Consider the following 26,933-nt stretch of genomic DNA (forward strand, 5'->3'; position numbering starts at 1 on the left):
TTGCACAGCTTTTTATATTGATATAACTACCAACCAGCTGTCCACCAGGATAAATGGCCACTGCCAAACTGTGGCCAGGAGCAAAGTAGAACACACTGTGGCACAGAATGCAGCTGAACAAAACACACTTTATTTCAATGGCTGCTTCACTACCTGAGCCATCTGTATCCTTCCCTCCACGACCAGCTTTTCTGAACTACACAGATGGGAGTTACCCTTACAAAACATTCTCCACTCCCGTAATTATCCTGGCCTTGACCTACAGTAACATACTATCCCCACCCCCTCTACCCGCCTCTGTCCTATCGTCTGCTCCCCATACTCATTTCCCACCCTGTTTATTTGCAGCCCTCTGCCAATGCATCCACCCATCTTTCCCCACATGATGTTGCATTCTGTGTGTGTGTGTGTGTGTGTGTGTGTGTGTGTGTGTGTGTGTGTGTGTGTGTGTGTGTGTTTTACTGACAAAGGCTGTGGCCGAAAGCTTCATCTGAGTGTCTTTTAATTATGCCTGTTTGCAGCCTGACGTGTCTTCTTTACGGTAAGTAGGAATTTGTCTTTTCCTACATTTTTGATATTCCTATATGGAGTTCCCATTGTTTGTATTTTTGTTGCTATATTTGTTTGCAATGCTTTTATAGAGTTTACTGGTTACCACAGAGCTATCAGTTTAATTTTGTGGCTATCTTTAATATCATGGTATTCCTTCCTTTCTGATGAGCATTTCCATGCAATATATACCATTTTAGAGTGCTTGGGGATGTTTATGTTGTGCGACTGACTGTAACATGATCCACAGGAGGTTTCCTGTACGTTTAAAAATTGTACGCCATTGTATTTCCTTATCTTTAAGTTAAGAAAAGTAAATGAATTATTCACTAAAATATAATGTGTCTGGTTGCAGTTTTCTTCTTCACTGGTATTTCATCATGGATCAAACAAGTTAAGGTTAATTCAAAATAAAAACATTTATTGGTAGATATATGTAACAGTTAACAGTTTCATGAAACAAGAATCTAGTATTAAGAAAACAACTCCTCTTTCTTCTTAGCTGAAACGTTCAAAACAGTAAATATCATTGAAATTAGATTTCCACAGCCATTACAAATGTCTCAGATTTCATGACTAAAAATAAAGCCAACACACAAATCATTTAAAAAGAAAACATATCCAATATCTTTTAAGACTGAGTACTACATGAAGAACAAACAGCAATAACTTAATATTTTTTTGGCGGAAATATACCTCTAACATAAAGTCCTGAGTAGTCTAGATTTTGTTATTTTGACAGAGTTTTGAGTTTTAAAAGCTATCCTTATATATCTGTATGTAATGTCACTCATTAAGGACTTTTTCATAAATAAAAAACACTGCTTTTGGAGCAAAATTTCTAAAAACATGTCAATATGTTAATGGGTGAATTAAATAAACAAATTTTATAAAATGCTGCTATACTGAACATTACTTTGGTTGTGATTCACAAGGTCCACAAATTACTGAAACATACAGAAACAACAACATAACATTGTGATATTTTAATACCAACAGCTACTCAGTCTTCAGTTCTCCTGGGTACCATGTACTGCAGTTAATTTGCCTTCTCTTCAACAGCAACTTCTGTACTAGCTTCAATATAGAATGGTCCACGATTTACGTACTCTCTCATTTGAGACAATATGTTTGGGCTGAATACAGACTCAGCTATATGTGAATGAAGTAGAGACCGTATAATTTCATACTTTATTTCTCTACTTTCCTTACTACTGGCCCTCTTTCTGTCTAACAGGAACTCAATCAGCCCTGAAAGTATATTTTGTTTGGTTAGATACATGCACAATAATCTCTCTCTCTCTCTCTCTCTCTCTCTCTCTCTCTCTCTCTCTCTCTCACACACACACACACACACACTCTTTTCACACTTAAAATAAACCAAAATTAGTGATATATCAACACCAAGATGGCAAGAAGGATAAAGGCAATCAAAATGAACTTTTTAGCTATGATTATATAACATGACAATACACAAATATTTAGGTTTACAGAACATGCTCTCTAGCAGAGAATTACAGAAACCAGTCATATTAATGTGGCCTCTGCCTATGTTTGATGTGCAATAACCACTTGCAGACAGCAAGTGGCGGCACTAGTAGTAGCTGGTATATGGAGGGTGTCAGAGGCGTGGGAAACGAGTTTAGTCATTGTTGTAATGTGCCGAAAGGGCATGATAATTGGCTTTTGGGCCAAGGGTGGAAGCATTTCCAAAAGGCAAAATTTGTGAACAGTGTGTGTGTGTGTGTGTGTGTGTGTGTGTGTGTGTGTGTGTGTCGTGCAAGGAAAAATGGTGCTATCCAAAACAGATGCTGCGGCAATTGTGGTATACTACGGGCTACAGACGACACAGGTGAGTGATGACTATACAGAAATGTGCAGATGATGGTGGTGGTGCTGGTGGTGGTGGTGGTGGTGTTTGGTTTGTGGGGTGCTCAACTGCGCAGTCATCAGCATCCATACAAAGTCCAAATTTTTACACAGTCAAATTTTTTTACCCAATCCAATCTAGTCAGACATGAATGATGATGATGATATGGTGAGGACATCACAAACACCCAGTCCCCGGGCATAGAAAATCCCCAAACCGGCCTGGAATCGAACCCAGAACCCCGTGATCCAGAGGCAGCAATGCTTGCCACTATACCACAGACTGTCCAGATGAACCAAGGGGCTACCAAAAGTGTCTCCTTAATGACCATGCAGTGAATGTTGCTGCATATGAGCCTCTGCAACAGGTACCTGGTTCACGCATCAATGTTGACTGCAGTTCATGAGTGGTGACGGCCAGAATTTGATTGCCCATACAGTAAATGGACATCCACTGAGTGGCGACAGGTGGCCTTTTCAGATGAATTGTGTTTTATGCTCCATCAGACTCATGTCTGTTAGTGTGTATGGCATAAACATCTGAAAGTAAACACCCTGCAACTACAGTCAGAATGTTATGGTTTGGGCAATGTGTTTGTGTCATTCTCTGGGTGATCTCATCATTGTGGAAGGCACAATGGATAACCACATGTATGCATCTATCCTTGGAGACCCTGTCCACTCCCATGTGCAGATTGTTTTTCCTCACCATGATGGCATCTGCCAGCAGGACAATGCAACATGTCACATAACTCACAGTTTATGAGCATGGTTTTAAAACCACCATGATGTGATTACTGTACTCCCCTGGCCATTAAACTCTCTGGATTTAAACCCAATCAAGAATCTGTAGCACCATCTGAGTTGGGCTGTTCACGCCATGGATCCTCAACTGAGAAACCTAGAACAGCTGTCCAAACACTGTAGTTGGCATGGCACCGCATCGCTGTTAGTAAGTTCCAGAACCTCACTGACACTCTCCCTGTACATCTTGCATAGTCTGCACCGCAAAGGGGGGTTATTCAGGCTTTTGACAGATGGTCCCATTAATGTGACCAGACAGTTTAAGTATGGTGTGAAGCCCATCACCTGCAATCAGAGTTTTCAGAGTTTTGAAGCATCTCTGCATGGAATCAAAGTAGGCCAGAGTATTTCACTGGTGAGCCTTTCATAACATAGTTTGTATGCAAGATGACAAGACAAAGCATTGGAGGAGGAATATGACACCCAAGTTGCCCATCAATCATATCCCACAGTTGATGGGCAACATGTCCATCTAACATGCAAAAGGAAGATTAGGGTGTAACATCCCATCAATGATGAAATCATTATACTTGAATGACAAGCTTGGACTTACACAGAAAATCACCTGTGCCCTTTCAAAGAAACCATCCTGGCATTCACCTGTAGTGATGTAGGGAAATTGTGGAAAACCTAAATCTGAATGGCTGAAGAGCTATTTAAACTGCTCTCATCATGTATATGAAGCAAATGTCTTATAACTGCATCACGTGGTTCAGTGGTCAAACAGGCAGAACAGGGAAAGAGTGGTAACAACGTTTTTTCAAAGAAGGTTTGTACATTGCTTGCCACATAAATTTGCATGTTCATGCTGAAGTATGGCACATGGAGTACCTCTTTCACTAGAACCTTCATAATGATGTAATAGTTGTTGTTCAGATGCTCTCAATATGTAAGAGTCACTTATACCAGCATAGTAATCCCCCCCCAAAGTAATGAGCATATTCAGAAATGACTAGGGATAAATGGCCAATTAAAAATATTGAACTATTCATATGTGTAGTTAACTGTTATATTCAGAACTTTCCTATAGTGTTAACAGATCTTATTTGTGTGTCTAAGCTGGTATTAAAAAATTTGACAGCATGAAACTATAAGTTTTAAAATAACTTGGCAAATGACAGTGAATTAATCAGCCTAGCACTTTTGATTTGCATTGAATTCTTTTAGTAAAACATGAAACTGTTAATTTATTATTATTATTATTATTATTATTATTGGTTACCACACCAACATAATGAGACTGCACTTATCAAATTTATGACAAGGCTTTAAATAATCTTTCTCTCCTGTATTTACAGAAAAACCACAATCACCAATACCACAATCCCTGCAAGATAACAGCATCCAAAAACATGCATTTTCCTGTACATGGTGCATGGTATCATATCAATTTCGTTATCAAAATCTGCCTTTCAAATTGAATTAAAGACAATCAAATTTACCATTTTTAGTAATGACTATAGCTCTGACTGATAACATTCTACAAAAAAGGAAAATGTGTAAAATCACACCACTTCTGTACGCTGGCCAACAGGAACCAGTTGCTCTGGTCACATTACATGATCCAGTACCCATTTTTACTGCATTTTACCCTCTTCTATCCATTGGTTCGTGTTGTCACAGTAACAACATACCCTGTATGACCTTGGGTATTGTCATATGACAAACCTACTTTGCAGAGATTGACCACTCTGCCCCTCAAACTTACATGCTGTATTATGCCTACTGATGTTAACAAGGATACTGGCATTTGCTTTCATGTTTCCACTTGGTGTGATTGCTTTTTGGAGATTAGGCCTGGCACATAATACTGACCTTTCTAGAATCAAAAGAGAGGACACTGCTAGGCCTACGTGTCTACCACCTTTTCACGATGTTAATTATTTATTACTAGTACATTTTTCTGTACACACCCCAAGTTTTGGTTCACACAGACTATTCTTGGTGCGTGCTGCAATTTTCATGGATTTTATTGTATATCATTTATTCATTCACACAGCATGTTCTACAAATTCTGTCATGAAGATGAGTCTGCAGGGGCTTAGAATGTGTCAAATTATATGTTAATTGTGAGTGGCAGCTACTTTAGGCCACTTCAGAAATGTACACTAACAACCATTTACAACTAGTGCTATACTCTTGCAGATAACTGTGAGAATTACTTCCCGAGTTCTTTATTGCTATATATCAAGGCTTAACAACTGGCCGGTTTTGAGCGCGAGTACTCGCGCCTGCTCAGGCATGTGCTCACAAGCAGGTGCAAGGTCGCAGAGTAGGGAGGGAGGGGAAATGCGTGCGCACGTTTGAATAGGGCCGCAGCATGCCTATTGAATTCGCGCCGACTGTGTAACGTTTAAAGTACTACGATCAGCTCTAAGAGTCACTTCACTGGTTAAGAATCATGTCAAGTCACCGTTGTGTAATCCCAACCATGCTTTTGCAGTTCAACCCCCATTGGGAGGAATTGTATCTGTTTACAGAAAAAGATGGTGTTGCAAAATGTTTAGTATGTCACAAAACGCTTAATTCTTTTAGGAAATTTAATTTGCAGCGACATTATATGTCGTACCATGCGAAAGACTACGGAAGTGGAAAATGTGATGGACCAGATCATGCACAGGAAGTTATTAAACTTAAAAGGAAGCTATCCGCAGAAGATCTGGACGACGAAGAAAAATCAACTGAGGCAGCTCTCAGAGTGAGTTACAAAATTGCTTTGCTTTTAGCGAAATCCCTGCGCTCCTTCACTGATGGCGATGTAATAAAAGAATGTTTGGTAGTTGCAGCGGAACATTTGTGTCCATCTCAAGTTGAACAGTTTCGGATTGTGCCATTATCTAACATGACCATTATGCGTTGCATACAGGACATGGCAGACGACGTCCAGAGCCAGCTTGCAAATATCTGTAAAGATTTTATGGCATATCCTCTAGCTCTGGACGAAAGTGTTGATATCACTGGAACAGCTCAGCTTGCCATATTTATTAGAGGTGTTAATAGAGATCTTCAGGTGAGGGACGAGCTCCTCGATGTAGTAGCCATGAAGAACACTACAACCGGAGATGATATTTTAAGTAGTGTTGAAGAAAGTGTTGAAAATATAGGATTGTCGTGGAATTCTTTAGTTTCAGTGTCTACAGACGGTGCACCAGCGATGACAGGGAAAAAACCATATTTTGTTGCGCTGTTGAAGAAGAAAATGCAAAAACTGACCGTGCCGAATGAAATAAGGGGCGTTCACTGTGTGATCCACCAGGAAAACTTATGTGCAAAGAGTATCACTCTAAAAAATGTGATGAGTGTTGTTGTTCATACAACCAATTATATAAGGAAACATGGGCTACAACACAGGCAATTTAAAAGCTTTCTTGAGGATGTAGAAAGCCAGAATGGTAGCCTGCCTTATTACAGCGAGGTCCGCTGGCTTAGTCGTGGCGAATTATTAAATCGATTTTTTTGCCTATTAGATGAGATAAATACGTTCATGGGGTAAATAACATGTGTGTTCCTGAATTGAAAGAGCCTTCATGGAAATGTGATCTCGCGTTCTTAGCAGATTTAACTAGCCATCTGAATGCTTTGAACATTTCACTACAAGGTAAAGATCTGCTAATTACTCATTTCATAGATCGAATATGAGCGTTTAAAATGAAACTGACACTTTGGGCGAGTCAGCTGGAAACAGGAAATGTAGCTCATTTTCTTAAATTATCATCCATGCAAGATGTTCACAAAGACTGTGAATGTTATTCACATAGTTTAGTTGCCCTTAAGGAAGAATTTGATCAACGCTTTCAAGATCTGACAGAACTAGACAGTGATTTTGATCTGTTCTCCTCTCTACATTCAGCGAATATTGAAGAGATTCGTCCTGAGCTGTAACTAGAAATTATTGACTTGCAGTGTGACAGAGAATACAATTTTCAGAACAAGAAAAACATTTTGGAATTCTACAGACACTTCCCTCAGGATAGATTTCCTCGTTTGCACAAACTGGCGGCTACAATAATATGAATGTTTGGTTCCACGTACGTTTGTGAACAACTGTTCTCTGCAATGAAATGTAACAAGACGCGCCTGAGAAACGCACTGTCTGATCGAAATTTAAACTGCATGCTGCGCCTACAATGCACAAGAACAATTACACCAAACATAGACGCAATTGTAAAGGGCAAAAAGTACAAGATAACCGAGAATCCCATACTTCAGTGACACCTTTTATTGTGTAACAGTTCACAAATTAATACGAATGTAGAGGCATACACTAAGCTAATAAAATTATGTGGCACGTGTACATTCTCCTTTATTTGTTTCATTTGTCGCAGTAATAATTCGTGAGTGATATCCCTGCAGGTGGCTGCGGATTTACATTGACTGGCAGCAGCTGTTGTGTGCCCCACGTGACTCTCCCCGCTCTGGTCTGGTAGTGGGGGTAGCGTGCTCGCGCCTTGCTGCTCACAGCTTGCTCCGCGAGCACGTATGTTGTGAAGCCCTGCTATATATCTTAGCGGAAGGGCAATGGCTTTTTTCAAAGCAACTGTCTTTCCACTGATACTATTCAGCTGCTGTTTTTAGCTAATACTTCAGCCTAAGCATAAAAATTTTGAGCATTATCTACTGTCTATAAGTTCAGCAGTGTATTCCCAATCTCATATTATACCACTTTCCTTCCCTTCCTTTTGACTTCCCATCATATTTTCTTACAATTTTATGCTGCAAGGAATATTTTTGATAATTTAAGGGTTAGCTGCTGCCACTGGGTCAATGTGAACTCCAGTTAACACCTCTACGGCATGACCACATCTGTGTGATAACTGTTTTTGTCTTCTACCTATTTCAGCCTTTAAGTAAACTTGCCTTTACCACTAATATGATCAGTTATTTGTTTTGTATGTTTTCACTGTATGCACATAAGGCTTACTCTTTCCCACAGCCAAGAACAACATGAGGATAGGACCACTACGAACTGATATTCCATTTATAAGGCAAATTAGAATAGATCGAGATGACACTGTTGAAACAAGTGAACATGATATACATTCTGAGTGGATTGGCTATTCAGCTAATGGGACTTTGAATGCATCTGCTAAATAATTGTTACTCGAATAAGGATTTTTGTCTATTTATTTACCAAATGCTTCAGCACAATATTTGTAAAACTATGTGTGTGTGTGGGGGGGGGGGGGGGGGGGGGGGGAGGGAGGGGTAATGCAGTGCAATGTTAGTGTTGTATGACAATGATGAGAGAAAAGAGAGGATGAAACCCAGTGCCAGCACACAGCCCACTCCTCTCAAATAGTACCAAAGAGGCCACCAAGCTTAACATCCCCATCCAATGGACGGATCAGCATCAACAGTGTCCCCCTTCACTTCATGAGACACTGCAGAGAGGTTTTGTATTTAAACCAGGCCATTGGTGCGAAGTATGGTGATCAGGAACTTCACGCCACCACCTCTTCTCCCCTAGTTGGGGATTCACACTGGCTTACCCCCGAGTCTAGTGCCACCACACAAGTGTGTGTTAGTGATCCCGGCCACAGAGGCAGGTAACTCGAAAATGGATGAGCAGACTAAATGACAAACAAAACCAATCAGTTAGAAAAGAAGACAAACTAGGAGCTTCAGGGCTAGATATAGCAGTAAATACTCTGGCAAAACTGTTTTCCCTTTATTCTGATGATAAATCAATGGATGGCAGTATTGTATACACTAATACATACATTATGAAACTATGTGGACAGTGTGACATGTCCAGAGATGCACAAGATATGCTGAGAAGAATGCTGTTTAGGGTTTTGTGCTACATGCAGAACTTCTCATCTCCGAGTGGGGTATAGGGGAGCCTGATGTATTCTCAGTTACACCACTACATAGAAGATTTCTATTTTTTTCTTGATGATAAAAACTGCAAAAATGAGAAACAAAAAACTGAAAAGTTCATATGGATTTATCAAATCATCACAAGATAGGTATTTGAAGATGTATACTCTTTGAATGAGTTCACATCACAATGATATACTCTCAATCTCAAGGATGATTACTTTGCAACCACACAGGCCAAGAAGGGGGAAAAACTGACAGATACCAGAAGAGAAGGGGGATGGAGGAGAGGCTGAAAGCTGGGAGGAAGAGCAGCACGCAAGTGGGACAGAAATGTGGTGTCAGTGAGCCTGTCCTGGTACAGGGGAGTTGCATGTAGCTTGCAAAGGGGGGTGGGTGGAGGAAGAGGAGGAGGAGGAGGAGGAGGAGGAGACAACAACAGATAGAACAATGCATTGGTAGATTAATGGAGTAAGTGGGAAGCACAAGGACAAGGGTTGGTGTGGGCGTGTGAGTGTGGGACATGGGCTAGTGAAAACTGAGGTCAAGAGGCATGCAGGATCAAAGGATGTGTTGTAAGGACAATTCCCATCCAAGTATCCAGAGAAACTGGTGATGTACGAGGAATCCAGATGGCAGCAATAATTGAAGTTGACCATTTTGTGGTATGTCATATGGTGTCTGGAACCACTGGGTGGTCAACTTCACTTCTGTCCACAGTTTTGAAGTGGCAATCATTCAAGTAAACACTATGTCATGCCCACATAAAAGACTGTGCATATGTTTCAGTACAGTTGGTAAATAACACGACATGACTGAAATATGATTTGCTGGTTGGGTGTACACAATATACTGTCAAAAAAAAATTAATTGTTAATATGGCGGCAATGAGAGAGAGATTCACATCCTTCAAACTCTCCACGGAAAGCTACATATAATAATTGAACACGAGTACACAGGAGGCACCAGACAGACAGACAGACAGACAGACAGATGAAAACAATGTGGGGCCTTTCTTTTATCTCAGCCTATATGGCACATACTGAAGTCAGTGTCAGCAATCCTTCATTTTAGACAAGAAATTTTATATATGTTTGGTTTCTTTCTACCAATAAAATCCAGTTTTGCTTGCAGTATGCAAATCAAATGGTAACATTCCAAAAGAGAAAGACAGATTACAATTGCTCAGCTTCATTTACATTACAATGTGTTACATTTCTTAGAAAATAAATGAGTAGTACGTAATCATCATTTTGTGCAGTAATCCCCACGTGGAAATCTTGTACGCTTGGTGCTCTAAAGCTTGTAAGTATTTTTAAAAAAGACACATTATTATACACCACGAGCTTGCCAGACACGTATTCAGGCACTGAGTGTTTACTATGGCCAATAAGTGTGGCTGTTTAGCATTTGACAGCTATAACATGTACACACGACAACTTGTGTATCATAATGTAAGCTTACTGGACTGATCCATGTGCTCTACCATGCATGCACTGCTTCTCTGTGAGCATAGTGCAGTACTGTTCAGTAAGATACTTATATTTCAAGGGGACATTGTATGTAAACATGGGTAAATGGAAGGACGTGAGGGAGTGGCAAAAGGGGGTAATAATGTTTGGCCATGCCCATGGCAATACAGTACAGTATAACCCTGCTTTTTCATTTCCGGAATTAAAGTTTCCTGCCATTTATGGTATTTTTTTATCGCTTTCTTCAAATTTCATATGTTCACAATGTTAATTCGCACCCGTTTTTACGTTAACATATCAGTAATTTTCCCATGATTTATGTTTTATGAAACAATTTTCGACAAGGAAAGAAACTGGTGCGATTGACATAAAATGATGGAGGCACAGCATTTGCCTTCAAGTAGTGTTTACATACATTTTACGTTTAACTTTCTTGACACCAGGGTGCTCCAATCAGCAAATCTTAAGTCAGAAAAAAATGTAATTTGTATCCTGCCGCTGCCAACCACAACTCGGCGTGGTGGCTGATAGGAGTAACTGCTTCAATAGAAGACGGAAGAACTTCTGAGGAACATTCATTTGTTTCGAGTCGATACCAACTTTATCTGTCAGTACTGTGTGCTACAATAAGTACTACCCTTAATTTATTGTATCCGCATCGTTTCGGCATTAACTTTACCCTGTGATGATGATCCCATACGGAGGATATCCATTTTACAGTATTTGTAACTTGCTAATATATGGTAATTTCCTTTATGGTCTGTATACACATTGTACTCAACATATTTCTTAACAAAATGATCCACCACTTTGAAGAGGCCTTTCTGCAAAAACCAGTAAGAATAAATAATAATAATAATAATAATAATAATAATAATAATAATAATAATAGAAACAAGAGTTGGGTTACACCAGCTATAAAAATCTCTTGCAAACATAAAAGAATACTCCACATGTTATGTAAACAAAGTAGTGACTCCCCCCAACTAACAGAATACTATAAAAACTACACATGTATCCTAAGAAGAGTGATCAGACAAGCAAAAAGGATGCAGAATGATGAGTAATGAAAGCTTCACACACGAACATAGAAATCAAACTCAACAATGAATCTATATCTAATCCCGAAGTTGTGGTGAACTCTTTCAACAATTTATTTACTAGCATAGCTGAAAAACTGGTCAAAAATAATCCTAACACAAATTATCAACCAGCAAACCAAAAATATAACACATGTGCAGTCAATTTTCATTACCAAAGTCACTGAAAATGTATTGCAAAAGCCCTCAGAGAGTTAAAAAATTCATATTCAGCTGCAATTGATGGTATCCCAGCAGCTGTAATCAAAAATTGTGAACACACAATTGCTGAACCATTAACTCACTTCTGTGACTGTTCTTTCCAAGCAGGTATCTTCCCTGAAGCTCTGAAACTTTCTAAAGTAATTCCTGTCTTCAAAAAAGGTGATAATAAAGATATGAATAACTACAGGCCTATCTCAATCTCGTCCTGCTTTTCTAAAGTTTTTGAAAAAATAATGTACAAAAAAATGATGGACTTCATTGAAAAAAATATTTACTAAGTTTAGCTCGACATGGGTTCAGAAGCAACAAATCTACTGAAACTGCAGTATATGATTGCATAAATACGCTTTTAGAACTGTTAGATAGAAAACAACCCATAACAGGCATATTTCTGGATCTGTCAAAGGCTTTTGACACTTTTGACCACAAAATATTACTGGAAAAATTAGAACACTACGGTATCAGAGGAATTGCAAACAACTGGATTGCTACATTCCTAACCAATCGGATGCAGAAAGTCAGCATGAAATATACTAACAGACAAAGCAACTCAATAACCGAAATACTATCAAGTAATAAAACCGTAAAGCAAGGTGTTCCACAGGGCTCAGTATTGGGACCCCTACTTTTCCTCCTGTATTTTAATGATTTGAGCCTGAATGTTGATGCACACAAAACAATAATATTTGCTGATGACACAAGTGTACTCCTCAAAGGGGAGAATACAGAGGCTGTGCAAAAAGCTATGAACTTGGCCACTGAACAACTCAGCAGCTGGGCAAAAATCAACAGATTAACTATCAACACCAAAAAGACAGCTTCCATTTACTTTCACATAACACAAAATACAAATTCCTCTCAGCCATTTGTCACTATAAATAACCAGTCAATAGATACCGACACTGTTTTCAAATTCCTGGGTCTGTGGGTTCAAGATAACCTGAAATGGAATACACATACAGGAAAGGTAAATGCCAGGATTTGTACTGGCTGTTACGCATTGAGTGTATTGAAAACATGTGCTAGCCTCAAAACATTAACCAGTGCATGCTACGCTTACATACAAGCCCATCTAAAATATGGTGTAATATTCTGGGGAAATTCTCCAACTGCTCTCAGCACATTCAGAATCCAGAAGAGAGCAATGAGGATTATTACTGGGAGCAAACCCAGAGACTCCTGCAAACCCATCTTCAGAAAGTTGGAAATCCTTACATTGCCTTGCCTCTACAATCTTGAGACTCTAAAATTTTTCAGAAACCACATAGTGCCAACTGACCCCAGAGTCGTAAAAAATAATGAAATACATGAACACAACACCAGGAAAAACGCAAACCTGCATGTTATATGTACAAACACTCAACTGTGTAAAAAGGGAGTTTTCCACATAGGCCTCCAACTGTTCAACAATCTTCCCACTAGTATTAAGTCCATCGAAGACAACATTAAATTTAGCAAAGCCGTGAAGTCATATTTGTTGTGTCACTGTTTTTACTCTGTAAATGAATACTTAGAACAGTAATCTTGCTGTTTGTGTTAAATTGAAAACATTGAGCAATATAATACATTAGGATACTATAGGCCTATGTTAATATATGTTAACAATGTTAAATGATATTTTCTGACATCTGCAACACACTGTGTACCACCAGATCACATGGAATAAATAAATAAAGTACAGTGTTGTTTGCTATCTAAGGTTGGCAATGCAACAAAGCCTGTTCCTACAACCAAAGCGAGTCGATTTCAGTCGATACAGCTACTCTCAACAAGTGCTGTGCGAAGAGTTTGTGTGTGTTACTTTGTTTGTGTGTACCGCATAGTGTGTTCGTGGCCTTGTGTGAGGTGATCTAAGTCTGTGGTTAGTTGTTTCATTCACATTGTTGTTTTCTGTCGCAGTTTAGGATGGAAAATGCCGGTTCTGCCAAAAGAGACAGGAAAATCCTTTGTATGGAAGAAAAAGTCAAAATTCTGGAAAGAGTTTATGCTCACCGTGGAACGTGTTGCATTAGCACAGAGTTTAGGAATACCGGTATCTAACATTGAACACTATCAAGAAAAACAGGGAGACTATTTTGGAAAGTGTAAGTAACAGTGGGCCAAATTCCAAAAAAATGAAATATGCCAGCTATTTGAAATACGCAGAGTTGGAAGAAATTATGAAGAACTGATTTCAGGCAGCTCGTGCATCGAATATTCCAAGAAACAGTGTGATGATGTGTGAAAAGACACTGAAAGTTGCCAATGTACTTGGGATGGAGGACTTCACAGCATCAAATGGGTGGATAGATAGATTCAAGAAGTGGTACACTGTAGTGTATAAAACTGTATGTGGCAAAGAAAACAGTGTGGACAAAAAATCTGTTACAGAATGGCAGAGTGGCTGGTTACAAGAATTTTTGAAACAGTATAAACTGAAGGATATCTTCAATATTGACAAAACAGGTCTCTTTTACAGTGTATTGCCAAATAAAATGCTTGCCTCTAAAAGCAAAAACTGCCATGGAGGTAAACACAGCAAAGTTTGCCTGACAGTAATGTTAGGCACTGGCAAATCTAAAAAACACTGCCAACAAACTAAAGTGCCAACAAAAAAGTGTTGATGACATCAGAATTATTCGAGAGAGAATTACATTGTCTTGATGCAAGAATGGGTACTCACAACAGAAAAATTCTCCTCTTAACAGATTGTTGCCCTGCGCATCCCAGAAATATAAGCCTACATAATGTGTAATTAGAGCTTCAGCCACCAAACTGCACAAGCAAATTACAACCTTTGGATTTGGGTATCATCCATGCCTTCAAAACACACTATAGGAAGGTGATTGTGCAGAAGGTATTAACTTCGATGGAAGTTGGGAAAGACCCAACCTCCTTTAAAGTGTCAATTTTAGATGCTTTGCATTATATTGCGAAGGCATGGACAGAAGTTACATTGGCCACCATCTCCAATTGCTTCCACAAAGCGGGATTCATCGAAGCCGATGGTACAAATGGATCTGATGCACCAGATGTGAGTGTTAGTGACAGCGGTGAAAAACTGCTTGCTTCATCATGGGAAAAACTGCAGCTTCAGCATCCGGTTCACGATTTCCTACACATTAAAGACGCTGACGTCACTGCGGAAAGTATTTCTGTTGATGACGTTAGCGACTTTCACACACAAGAAAATGCAGAAAGTGATAGTGATAGTGATGAGAACAATGAGGTTCCCTCATTTGCAGTTGTTAATGCAGCACAGTGGAAACAATTAAGAAATATATTTCAGCTGCAAATGTTAATGACAAAGTCCTCCAATGTGTTTATGAACTCGAAAACCACATTGAAAAAATTCATCAAACAAAATTAGAACAACCCACAATTTTGCCAAAAAGTAGTAACTACTGTACTCATTTGTTAACGTCGTGTTAATAGACCAGCCAAATTAAAAGTCAGTATAATAAATATAAAGGGCATATTAATGTTTTGTAAATGTGTGCTAGAAATGCTTAAGTGTAGTATTGTTTGCTTCCCTGTAATTTTGGCTGTAGATACAGACCAATCTCTATCGTAACCCCAATGTCTACGTTGATTTGAAAGTGTCAGTTTGGCTAGGAGCTGACTAAGTCAGTGAGTGTGAAATAAAGGCTGCAGTGACAGATTGATCTGTAGTGTAGTGCCATATTTAACGTACTTTACGATATTTCACGCACCTATACGTATAAAATCAAAAACAGCAAGATAAACGACCGGTACTGTATACATCTGCTGACATCACTTTCGCAGGAAAGTTACACTAAAAATGATGCAGCTTAGAGAGGTCTTTAATGCAGTGTACACTTGACATGCACTTTTCATAGGCATCAAGTATAAATACTAAAACTACCAACTGCATCACTTTAGCTTTGCAAACACGTAAATCAACATGGCGGTCGCGTGGTTTGCATTAGTTTTAATGCGATTTGTTGTGCTACACTGTTGGTGAATGTCATATCACCTGCTAAACAAAGCACTAAATTCAGATGACCTTTAATAGAAATAAACATTCCCTGATGAGTAGTTTTTGCCTTTTATCTACATGTATCATATAAAACTAAGAAAATGGAAAGGGGGGCCCCATACACAACATGTAAAACTTAAAAAAGTAATATCCCACATTTCACATTTTCTCACAGTTTACGCCATTTTTTTTTCAAGTCCCTTGAAAAGTGTAAAAGCGGGGTTATACTCTATGTGAAGTTCCTGATAAATTAATGGTGAGTGGGAGAGATGTTGTATCACAATAATGGGGCTTCTCTTTCCTCAGCTGAGCTATACAAACAGCAGTTTTTAACCATTGATAATTTATATGGAATAATGTTCACATAATTAATGCATTCTGAAATATTGAGTATTTTAAAATCTGTGATTTATAAAAGTTAATGAAATCAATCTTCAATGTTGGGTTAAAAACATAGAATTCCCTGAGCTTTTATGATAGTCCTGAAATTCCCTGAGATTCTCTTGATTTTTCCAGGTAAAATGTAATTCTATAAGCTTTCCTAGTTATCCAGAAGAATCCTCACCCTGCACATAAAGATGATAACAGCAAAGTTCATTGGACTGGAACAGTATGTGGCTCATTTTCTGAATACTCCCCCACCCTATTACCTCTCAATTGGCCTGCAAAAATCACCTGACTTGAACCCCATAGAAAATCTGTGGGGCATGTTGGAACAGTGAGTAAAATGCTGACGTCAGCATTGCCCCAATTTGGTCGAATTGTGTGATCCAATCCTCAGAGAGCATCTTACCCTGGAAGTGATGTATATGCACACCCTTGTGGACTCACTTCCTAACTGCAAGCAGGTGGTTATCAAGTCCAGGGGTGGAACAACATGGTATTACACGACGCTTATCTAGGGATGACTAATGTTTTGTTCGGTGTGGTTACATCAATTTTAACATCATAAAGATTTCATACTTGACACACCTGTCATTTGATATAGTCATAAATTATAGGTGCCACAGATGATTTGATTTTTTATTGGTCCAGTTTTATCATACGCCACACATTGTACAATTGACGTTGGACACGTCAAAGATAAGTTACAATAATACATAGTATTAGGAAAATAGTAGGCAAATTAAAAATAGGTACCTATTACAATTAATTTTGTTACGTATTCAGAAATTCTCTGACAGAGTAGAAACAGTGCTTTATTGGAAATGCTTTTAGTTTAGCTTTAAATATAGGTAGTAGTATTACACAAATGTTAATTATGCTCCTCTGATAGGTGGTTGTTCTGCGATATTTTTTATGTACATTTGATTTCCCTCTGGTACTATAGTTGTGTACATTTTTGTTCTGTAGCAATTTACCTGTTTTCAGGAGCTAGTCCCTAGTGAACAAGGTAGTTCCATAAATGAATAAACTTGGAACATTTAGAACACCAAGCTCAGTAAAATGGGATTTACAGGACTCCATTTTTTTAAGGCCACAAATTATTCTTTGAGCTCTTTTTTGCATTCTAAAAACCTTTATACTGTGAGTTGAGTATCCCCAGAAAACGATCCCATATCGGACTAGTGAGTGGAACTGTGCATAGCATGCCTGCAGTACTGTTGTTTTGCTTGTTGTAGCCTTTAAAATTCTTAGGCCATAGCACACAGAAGATAGTTTTCTAGACAAGTTATTTATGTGTGTGACACATTTTCTAGGGGATCATTTTTTAATTGTGCTTGAATAGACATTTGATTAGTTGGAGGAATTAAATGAAAATCGACACACAGAGTTTTTTCAGTATTTATAATGTGTGGGTTTTTTTTTTTTTTTTTTTTTTTTGGGGGGGGGGGGGGGGGGGGGGGGAACCACCGACTGGATCCAGTGAACAACATACTGGTGTCATCAGCAAACAGGATAGTTTTTGTGTGACTCTTATATTCAACTAAGTCGTCCACATAAAGCAAGAAGAGTAATGGACATAAGATTGAGCCCTTTGGTACACCACATTTTATAGGCAATCTGCTAGAAAGAAAGCAGTTGTTTCTTGTTTTATTCATTTTATTGAATTCATACTGAAGTGATACTTTCTGCCAGCGGCTTTTTTAGGTATGAACACAGCCAGCTATGAGCTACACCTCTTACTCCTTGTCTTTCTAATTTTTCGAGCATAATGTTATGGTCCAGAATGTCAAAGGCTTTTCATAGATCTAGAAAAATACCTGCAGCTAATTTATGTTGATCAAGGGATTTTAAAATGCAGTCTAAGAATTCGAAAATTGCTGTCTGTGTAGACTTAGACTTTCTAAAACCATGTTGTTGTACTGTAAGAAGTGCATATTTATTTATGAAACTTAAAAGCCTGTCATAGAAGAGATTTTCTAGAATTTTTGAGAAGGAACTTAACTGTGACACTGGTCAGTAGTTTGATATTTTTTCAGAAGAACCATTTTTTAGCAGTGGTGAAACTTTTGCTATTTTAAAAATATCTGGAAATATACCAGTTTTTAAAGAGAGGTTGAAAATTGTTGCCAAGGGGTTTGCTATGTGGTGAGAACATGCTTTTAATATGAAATCAGGTACTTCATCAAGACCACTTGACATTTTATTGCTTAATGATTTAATTTTACTTATAATTTCATTGGGGTTTGTTTCATAAACATACATAGAAGCAGTCGAGATCACTGACTTGCTGGAGAAACTTGGGACTGGTCCTTGACAGTGTACTTGAATGAGGTCTTCAGCTAGTGAAGTGAAGTATTCATTGAATTCTTCCACAACTGAATTTGGGTCTGTGTCTTTTGAGCCTTCTAGTGTTAATGATACATTCTTTTTCTTTGCCGCTGAAGTACAAGTTTCTTTATTTATAACTCTCCATGTGGATCTCATTTTGTTATATGAGTTTCTTATCAAATTGTCATTCCACATAATTTTTGCCTCTTTGACTACTCTACCATAGATTCTTTTGTAGGCTTTTGAATAATCTGGAGAATTCTTGGGTTACTCTATATTTCTTACAACAGTACTGCAGGAATCTGTTTCTCTCACTGGAAATTTTTATGCCTTTAGTTACCCATTGCTTATTATTGTTAGGTTTTACTGTTTTTACTACTTTTGGAAATTCTACATTAAAATAGTGAAGAAAGATGCTCTGAAAACTCATGTACATGCTATCAACATTGTTCTGAGTGGAAATGCTTTCCCAGTTTTCCTTCGCCAGTAAGAGATTAAAAATTCTAATGTTATCTTCAGAAAAGATTCTTTCTTCAATTACTTTTTCGGAACTGCTAGTACTTGTTGGCACTTCTATACACAGCAGCTGTGCCTCATGATCACTATAACTATGCTCAGTACTTTGCTTGTGAATCTGTAATTTGTTTCTGAGATGAATATTTGGTCAATAATGGAATTTGTGCATTCTGTTAATCTTGTTGGGCAGTGTATTGTGGGGATCATACTGAATGTGTTGGTCATATTTTTCAAAGCATCTCTGGTGCTGCTGTCTTTTGAAAAATCAAAATTGAAATCCCCACAAAGCACTATCTTCATATTTAGTGTACTGATCCTGTTAGGCAGAACATCTAGTTTATTCATGAAGACTGGCAGGTTTCCACTCGTTGCTCTATATATGTTAATAACTATGAAATTAAACTCTGGTAGTTTAGTAACGGAAAGTTCAAAGTCTTTTCAATTGAGTCAATATAACTTTTACTGACATCACAGAACTTTATTTGTTCTTTCACAAAGATAGCAGAGACAACATGTTTGGAAAACTCTCAGCTAAAATGACTTGCTAACCTATATCCTGAGATTGAGGTTAATTTTACTTTCTCATTTCGTAGCCAATGTTCAGTAATGCCAATTATGTCCATATTTAGTGCATACTGGAGTAGTGCTTCCAACATGGAAATTTTATTTGTGAGTGACTGAATGTTATAGTGTAGTATAGCAAAATTTGGGTATTTGGTAACTTTAGTTGATGAAACGGTTTCTGATTCTTTATCTAATGGCATTTCTAATACAGCAATTACCCTAAAATTTTTTTGATATCTTTCTTGTGTGTGGCTTTTGTTTGCTGGTGGCAATCAGTAGGTGAGTTAACTTCTGGAGCTTGTATAAGTTTTGCTTCATCCACATCTGTCCTCTTCGGTTTAGACCATTTCATAATTTTCATCTGGCTGACGACTTGCTTGTAACTCATCTACAGCACTTCTTAATCTCCGTTTGTTTGCCACTTATACTTTTTTCCTCACTCTTCTTCGAAATGCGTGTACATATTTTTTCGGCTAGTAATTTATTTCCTGGCATATTTAAATGAAGTCCATGGACTGTATGGAACCTTTGCTCCAATCTGTTTATATCTACAGTATCGACATTTTTAAAGTTAGTGCATATTTCAGTGATACACTCGTTTGCAACATTAATTTTGCGGTTCACACACGACCAAGGTGGTAAATCATGACGATGTGGGATGTTCCCAATGAGTATATTTTTGTGGGTTAAATTATTTAAACATTTCCTCATTTCTGTAATAACCTTGTATGTCTTGTTTCTATAGATGTCGTTTGATCCTTCTATTAACATGGCGAAATCATCTTTATTCAAGCAAGCTATGTCAGTTAATGCTGTTAGGTCCATTATTTCACTCAATGGAGCCCCTGGCTTTATGAAACCAGATGCCTTGAAACTACATGTTCTCATCAACATTGCAGAAATTTCACGCCTGTGACTATCACCTAACACACAGCTTGTTTTGTGTTTCACACCTTTTGTAACCAGAGGATTTAAGGTTCTTCTCACCTGACTAGTGTTTTTTTGCCGCACATATTCTAAATATTCTTCAGTTTGCAGTTTCCCTGGAGATACATTTTTTAACGTAGTTTCCTTTTTTGCATTGAAGACTGTGGTAGTGTAGGTGTGCGCACTTATTTTCGGAGTTTTTAGAATATCTCCTGATGCTATATTTTCACTGTGACCTACTTACAACGAGGAATGTTTTGCCTACTTTGTTTTCCAACTTTTCAATCCTTTCCGATGTGTTCATTGAATTCACGGCAGAAAGCACTTCAAAAGATTTTTTTGCACTAAATTTTCACTGTCTTTCAGATCTTTTACCTACTGAGTACAACTTCCTTCAGTCATTACCTTCCATTTTCCCGAGACCGAGTCTTCTTTCTTCATTAGGGTCACATTTTTCAGATTGTGGTTTACTTATTTCCACTTTTTGATTGTCAAATTTTGGCCACAATCTTGACTGGAAAGTGTGAAAGTGTGTGTGAAGAATTCTGAACATTGAGCAAGTGAAATTTTATGTCTAAAAAAGTGAGCTGCAATGAGCAGTGTAATTGAACTTTTTGCAACCAATGAGGATTTACTCTGTTCGCAAGACAGGACTGGTACATAAGCTTTATACACCAGAATACTGGCATGGTAATCAAATGTTTTTACATGTAATTCAGGATGTACAGAAAGATGTCTTTATAAGAAGATATAGGATATGCCACTTAAATGTTGATGAAGCACCTGTAGCACGTGAGCCTTAGGCATGGGTGCTGATGTATAAAACACCTCCAATTCCCTTGGTATGTCATCTATGACACATATCCCTGAAGCAACCCCAAGCAAACATTACATTCAGTTATTCATAGATGACAGTAACTAACACATACACTCATAATACATACTACTATCCCCTCTAAAAGTTAATAATATTTGTAAAAAAAAAAAAAAAAACTGAACCATTTGTTACAAACCTACAAGATGATCCCTTCATGCATGTATCGAGCAGTAGTTTTGTGAAGAATGGCATATGGATTTTCTATCGGCCAACTGCTACTGTTTCAGTCTGAAATTATATGGTATTCCTTTCTTATCCCTCCCTCCACCTACACGTTCTCTTATAGTAATACCAGAATTTAGTATATATCAACAAAAATAATCACTTTTTGAAAATATAATGTAACTGGATTGATAAAAAAAATCTACTCACTAAGTGGTGGTAGGAGACGTTTCAGAGCCAGGTGCTTAATCTACTGGCAGAAGGATTGAAGGGTGAAGGAAAGGACTGGTGAGGTCTAGGAAATGGGGAGAATTTGGGGAAAGTCAACCAGTATCCTTGGTCAGGGGATACTTACTAGGCGGGATGAGAAGGAAAGACTAACTGCTAACACAGAGTCTTTTGTTCTCAACTTGTCTGGTAAGTCTCCCCTGACCTGGGGTTCTGGGCGACTTCTCCAAACCCTCCCCATTTCCTAAACCTCACCAGTCCTTTTCCTTGACCCCTCTGTCCTCACCTTCAACCCTTCTGGTAGCAGAAGGAGCCTCTGGCTCTGAAAGCTTGCACATTTAAATACCTTTATATGTGTGTTCTCCTGCTGATGCTTGGTGAGTGCATTTTTTATCTACACAATTAAAGAATTTAATATACACAAAGACAGAGTGACAGTCAGTTTGAAATGGACGCGGTAAATTTTTGGATACTACTATTTTTAATGGGACCACATGGATCCTCACACGAAGTAATTTAAGGAAAAATACATCAAGACTGCTGGACAGGGATTTGAATCTCACCCTTCCCAAATAAGGGTCTAGTATCCCAACAGCTGTAACATTTCACTTATAAAAAAGTAATATGACAATGAAGGATGACACTACCTTGTCAAAGTGAAACAACACTGCCAGAGAACATAGTACTTCATTCCATGGTAACACAGAATTCGGTCATTATCTACAAATCAAGTTTAATATAATAACCTAAGACTACTGAATAAATTTTTAATTCACTGTCCCAAACCTACTTAGCAGAACACTGAAACACACTTCTTGATTCTCTTTGTGTATATGAAAATATCAAGTGCACAGAAATCATATACTACTGACCAATTTGTTTATTGATTTCCTGGACTCCCCATGGCTGTTCTGCAATAACTTGTATGAGCTTGAGACCTGCCAACTGCACGTCAGGAAATGGCTGGTAACAGTATGCAATAATTAAATCCAATGGAGTTGCATGTATCCTGGAAAACCAGTGATTTGTCACATGCAGCAATTCTTCTGTCTGCTCTTCAGGCTATGTTGAGAAGAAGACAAACACACATTAATCTTCAATTCTATAATATCTTGATTGCAATATTTATAAAGTATGACATGAATCAGCATATGTAAATATAGTGGAAACCCACTTTTACACTTTCATTATTTAGATAATGAAACACTGCATCTGATACATATTTTTTCATGATAAGCAGAACGTATTTCGAGAATTTATTCTCACTGTCATGCGTGAATATTTATTTAAGTATATTATGTGATTGTTCTGTGTTGTTTTCTGCCTCTCTTGCACTGTAGTGGTCTTTTTAGAGGTTATAATATATACCATGCCCCTCCATTATGCAGAAAACTACACACACACACACAAACCATAACTCACACTGCTTGTTTGTGAAACATCACAAAAAATACTTACGTAAATATTTGCACTTAAGGATGAAAAAACAGGTGCAGTACTTCAAATTTCTCTCCTCGGCTGCCACACCAAGTAGAGTGGCAGCAAGAGACAAAGCACGGATCGTTCAAGAGTGTTACCAATTCAGATCTGCTGCGTAGAGCACCCTGGTGTCAAGAAACTTCATCGCATAATGTTTGTAAACACTACTTGAAGACCAGTACCTTGCCAGCATCTTTTATGTCAATTATTTGTTTCTTCTCCATGGGAATTGTTTCATAAAGTGTAAATTGCAGGAAAATCACATACGTGTTAGCACCAATTAAAATCTTTAACACAGGAAATTTGATGTAAGCAATAAAAAGTGTTGTAAATGGTAAGAAAACTTAATGCCACAAACATAAGAGTGAGGGTATACTGTACTTTATGACTTGTAAGTACAGGGCTATTACAAATGATTGAAGCGATTTCATAAATTCACTGTAGCTCCATTCATTAACATATGGTCACGACACACTACACATACGTAGAAAAACTCATGAAGTTTTGTTCGGCTGAAGCCGCACTTCAGGTTTCTGCCGCCAGAGCGCTCGAGAGCGTAGTGAGACGAAATGGCGACAGGAGCCGAGAAAGCGTATGTTGTGCTTGAAATGCACTCACATCAGTCAGTCATAACAGTAAAACGACACTTCAGGACAAAGTTCAACAAAGATTCACCAACTGCTAACTCCATTCGGCGATGATATGCACAGTTTAAAGCATCAACGATGCTTTCGAACTCATTGATGGGGACATGCTGCGCCGAGTGTCGGAGGGACTTGATTATTGGCTTGATGTCTGCCGAATCACTAAAGGGGCACATATCGAACATTTGTGAATGCCTAAAAAAACTTTTTGAGTTTTTGTATGTGTGTGCAAAGCATTGTGAAAATATCTCAAATAATAAAATTATTGTAGAGCTGTGAAATCGCTTCAATCATTTGTAATAACCCTGTATTTACGAATTCAAATAGCAAACATGTTGAGCTGGAATTCCATCACTGGCTTCCATTAGTATGTTAAAAGAGCATAAAAACATTCCCACCAAGTCCAGTAAACATGGATCTGGAAATGCACACTTTCTGATATCTGAATACTTGTTCATTTGAGGGGCTGAAAGATGCTTGGTTGTAGATAGAGGACCTAGGGTCTTTATGTAAGGACTTTACAAAAGAGGGCCATGTAGTGATAGTGGGTGGGGTGGGAAACAGTTTGGACAGAGTTGGGGCTTATGACACAGATGGTGACTTGGACAAGATAGCTTCCCTGACTCATGGCACCAACATACACTTTGTTGAGCTGTTCCGGTGTCATAATCGACCACACCTCAATGGAGGTGTATCAATGTGGGGTTAGGGATGGCTCTGAGGACAGACAGCTTTGCTCACGTTTCTCTGGTGCCCGTCGAGACTATTAACAGATGGGGTTTCATTAGGCATGACCTACACCTAAACAGGACTGGGAAGGGAAGATTGGTTCAGCTGACTCATGAAAGTATAGGGGGTGGATCTCGGGCCACACATGGTCAAATACCTGTTGTCATAGGTAGGAAAAGTAGGTATTTTTTACGATAAATCCAAACAACAGGTTCCCCTGCCTAAAGAGTATCTCCAGCACTTTAAAAAATACTGAAACAATCACTCACAAGACAAATTTTAACACCTCAAATATCACATATACCAGATGTCACGAAGAAAAACAAGTCACTGGAAAGAGTAACATGGGGCATATCACAGACTTAACAATCCTCCATCAAAACATGCAGTCAATAAAAAATAAAATACAACTATTAGAAGTTGAGCTCTGATCGTTGCACTGCACAGTAGTTTGTTTTACTGAGCACTGGTGTAGAGACACAGAAATCCAACATGTAGCATAATCAGTGCATGAAAAGGCAACCTCTTACTGCAGAACTACTTCAAGGGGTGGAGGATCATGCATTTGTATCAGAAAAGGAACACAGTTCAAATCAAGACATGACCTCAGTAAGTAAGTGAAGACAAACACTTTGAAATATCAGTTATTGAATTAACAGGGCTTGATATCACCAAGAAATTAATCATTTTGTGTGTGTACACTTTTTTCAATAAATTAACAGAAGTTCTAGATAAAGTTTCAAGTACAAAGGTCAACATAATTCTGTGTGGGGACATTAACATCAACACTAATATAAATGAATCCAGCAGCACCTTCATAAACATCCTTCAAAGTTTTGGCATGTCCCTACTGGTCAGTAGTGCAACAAGGGTAACTACAACAACTGCATCAGTAATTGACCATGTGGCCACAAATATGGACAGGGAAAAATGTGATGTAGCTGTAAAAGATCTCGGACTATCAGACCATCTCTGTCAAATGACAACAGTAAAATCAGGCATCAAATCATTCCCTAAACTACAAGCCTACAAACGACATCTATCAGAAATCAAAATAAAATTTTTTCAAAAGAGCTAGAAAAACAAAGCTGGGATGAAGTGTATAAGGAAACCAATGTGAATATGAAATTCTCTAAATTTTCCACATTGTTTAAATTGAACTTTGAAAAGGTATTTCCAAAAGTATGCATGTCTGTATCAACATCTCACAAAAACAGACGGTTAACAACAGGTATTAAGAAGTCCTCCCAAACGCTTAAAACGCCTCAGTTCCATGAAAAATATTTGCAATGATCCAGAATTCTTAAATTTCTATCATAAATACAAAGAGATCTATAGGAAGGTGCTGATTGCTGCAAAAAAGTCATTTAATGACAAAATAATATATAATGCAGAGAATAAAAGCAAAGCAGTCTTGGATGTTATAAAAAAGGAAACGGGGAGAAGCAGACAGACACAGAATAACATACTGCTAAGGGAGGGGGATAAGGTAATAAATGATCCACAACACTTAGCAAACTATGTAAATGAGCATTTTTCAAGCATTGCAGAGAAGTTACAGCAAAAATTCCCAAAACTAATATAACACCTGTAAATAATGTTGCACTAAACCACAGAGAATGAAGTCATTAAAACTGTTCAAAAACTAAAAAATATAAAGTCTGTAGGCTAAGATGAAGTACCAAAGTGTGTACTGAAACAATGCATAGGGATTATACAAGGCCCCTTAACAAATATAATAAATGAATCCTTCACATCAGGGACATTTCCAGAGAAGTTAAAACAGGCAAGAGTTGTACCTTTGCTTAAGAAAGGTAATGCATGAAGACACAGAAAATTACCGGCCCATTTCCCTGCTGTCAGCATTCTCAAAAATAATAAAGCAATTATGAAAGACAGATTAATGAATTACCTGAATAAATACAATCTTTCAAGCGAATTACAGTTTGGTTTCCGAAGTGGCAAAAATACAGTGCCAGCCATAGTAGAATTACCAAAAGTTGTACTTGATGCTCTTGATAAAGATGAGTGTGCCACAGGCATATTTTTGGATCTTTCTAAGGCATCTGATACAGTCGACCACAAGATTCTATTAAATAAATTAGAAGCATTAGGAATAAGAGGGGTAGCTAATGACTGGTTTTGATCATACCTAACAGGTAGGGTACAAAGAGTAGAGATAACACATACTTCAAAGAGATCTAAACATTTAGTAAAACACTTATCAGAATCAAAATAAATTAATATAAGAGTTCCACAAGGTAGCATATTAAGACCAATACTCTTCCTGATATA

General features: G+C 38.0%; 1 protein-coding gene across 1 annotated transcript in view; it reads right to left on the bottom strand.

The window, feature by feature from the left end:
* Positions 1 to 953: 953 nt before the first annotated feature.
* Positions 954 to 26,933, bottom strand: part of LOC124556498 (26S proteasome non-ATPase regulatory subunit 5-like) — a 197,060-nt gene continuing 171,080 nt past the window's right edge. Inside the window, exons 7-8 of the mRNA XM_047130455.1 lie at positions 22,659 to 22,848; positions 954 to 1,800 (exon numbers count right to left, since the gene is read on the bottom strand). Of these exons, the coding sequence (XP_046986411.1) occupies positions 1,589 to 1,800; positions 22,659 to 22,848 (402 nt within the window). The 3' untranslated portion in view covers positions 954 to 1,588. The remainder of the gene's footprint in view (positions 1,801 to 22,658; positions 22,849 to 26,933) is intronic.

Source organism: Schistocerca americana, chromosome X (genome assembly GCF_021461395.2).
Source record: "Schistocerca americana isolate TAMUIC-IGC-003095 chromosome X, iqSchAmer2.1, whole genome shotgun sequence".
Lineage (NCBI taxonomy): Eukaryota > Metazoa > Arthropoda > Insecta > Orthoptera > Acrididae > Schistocerca > Schistocerca americana.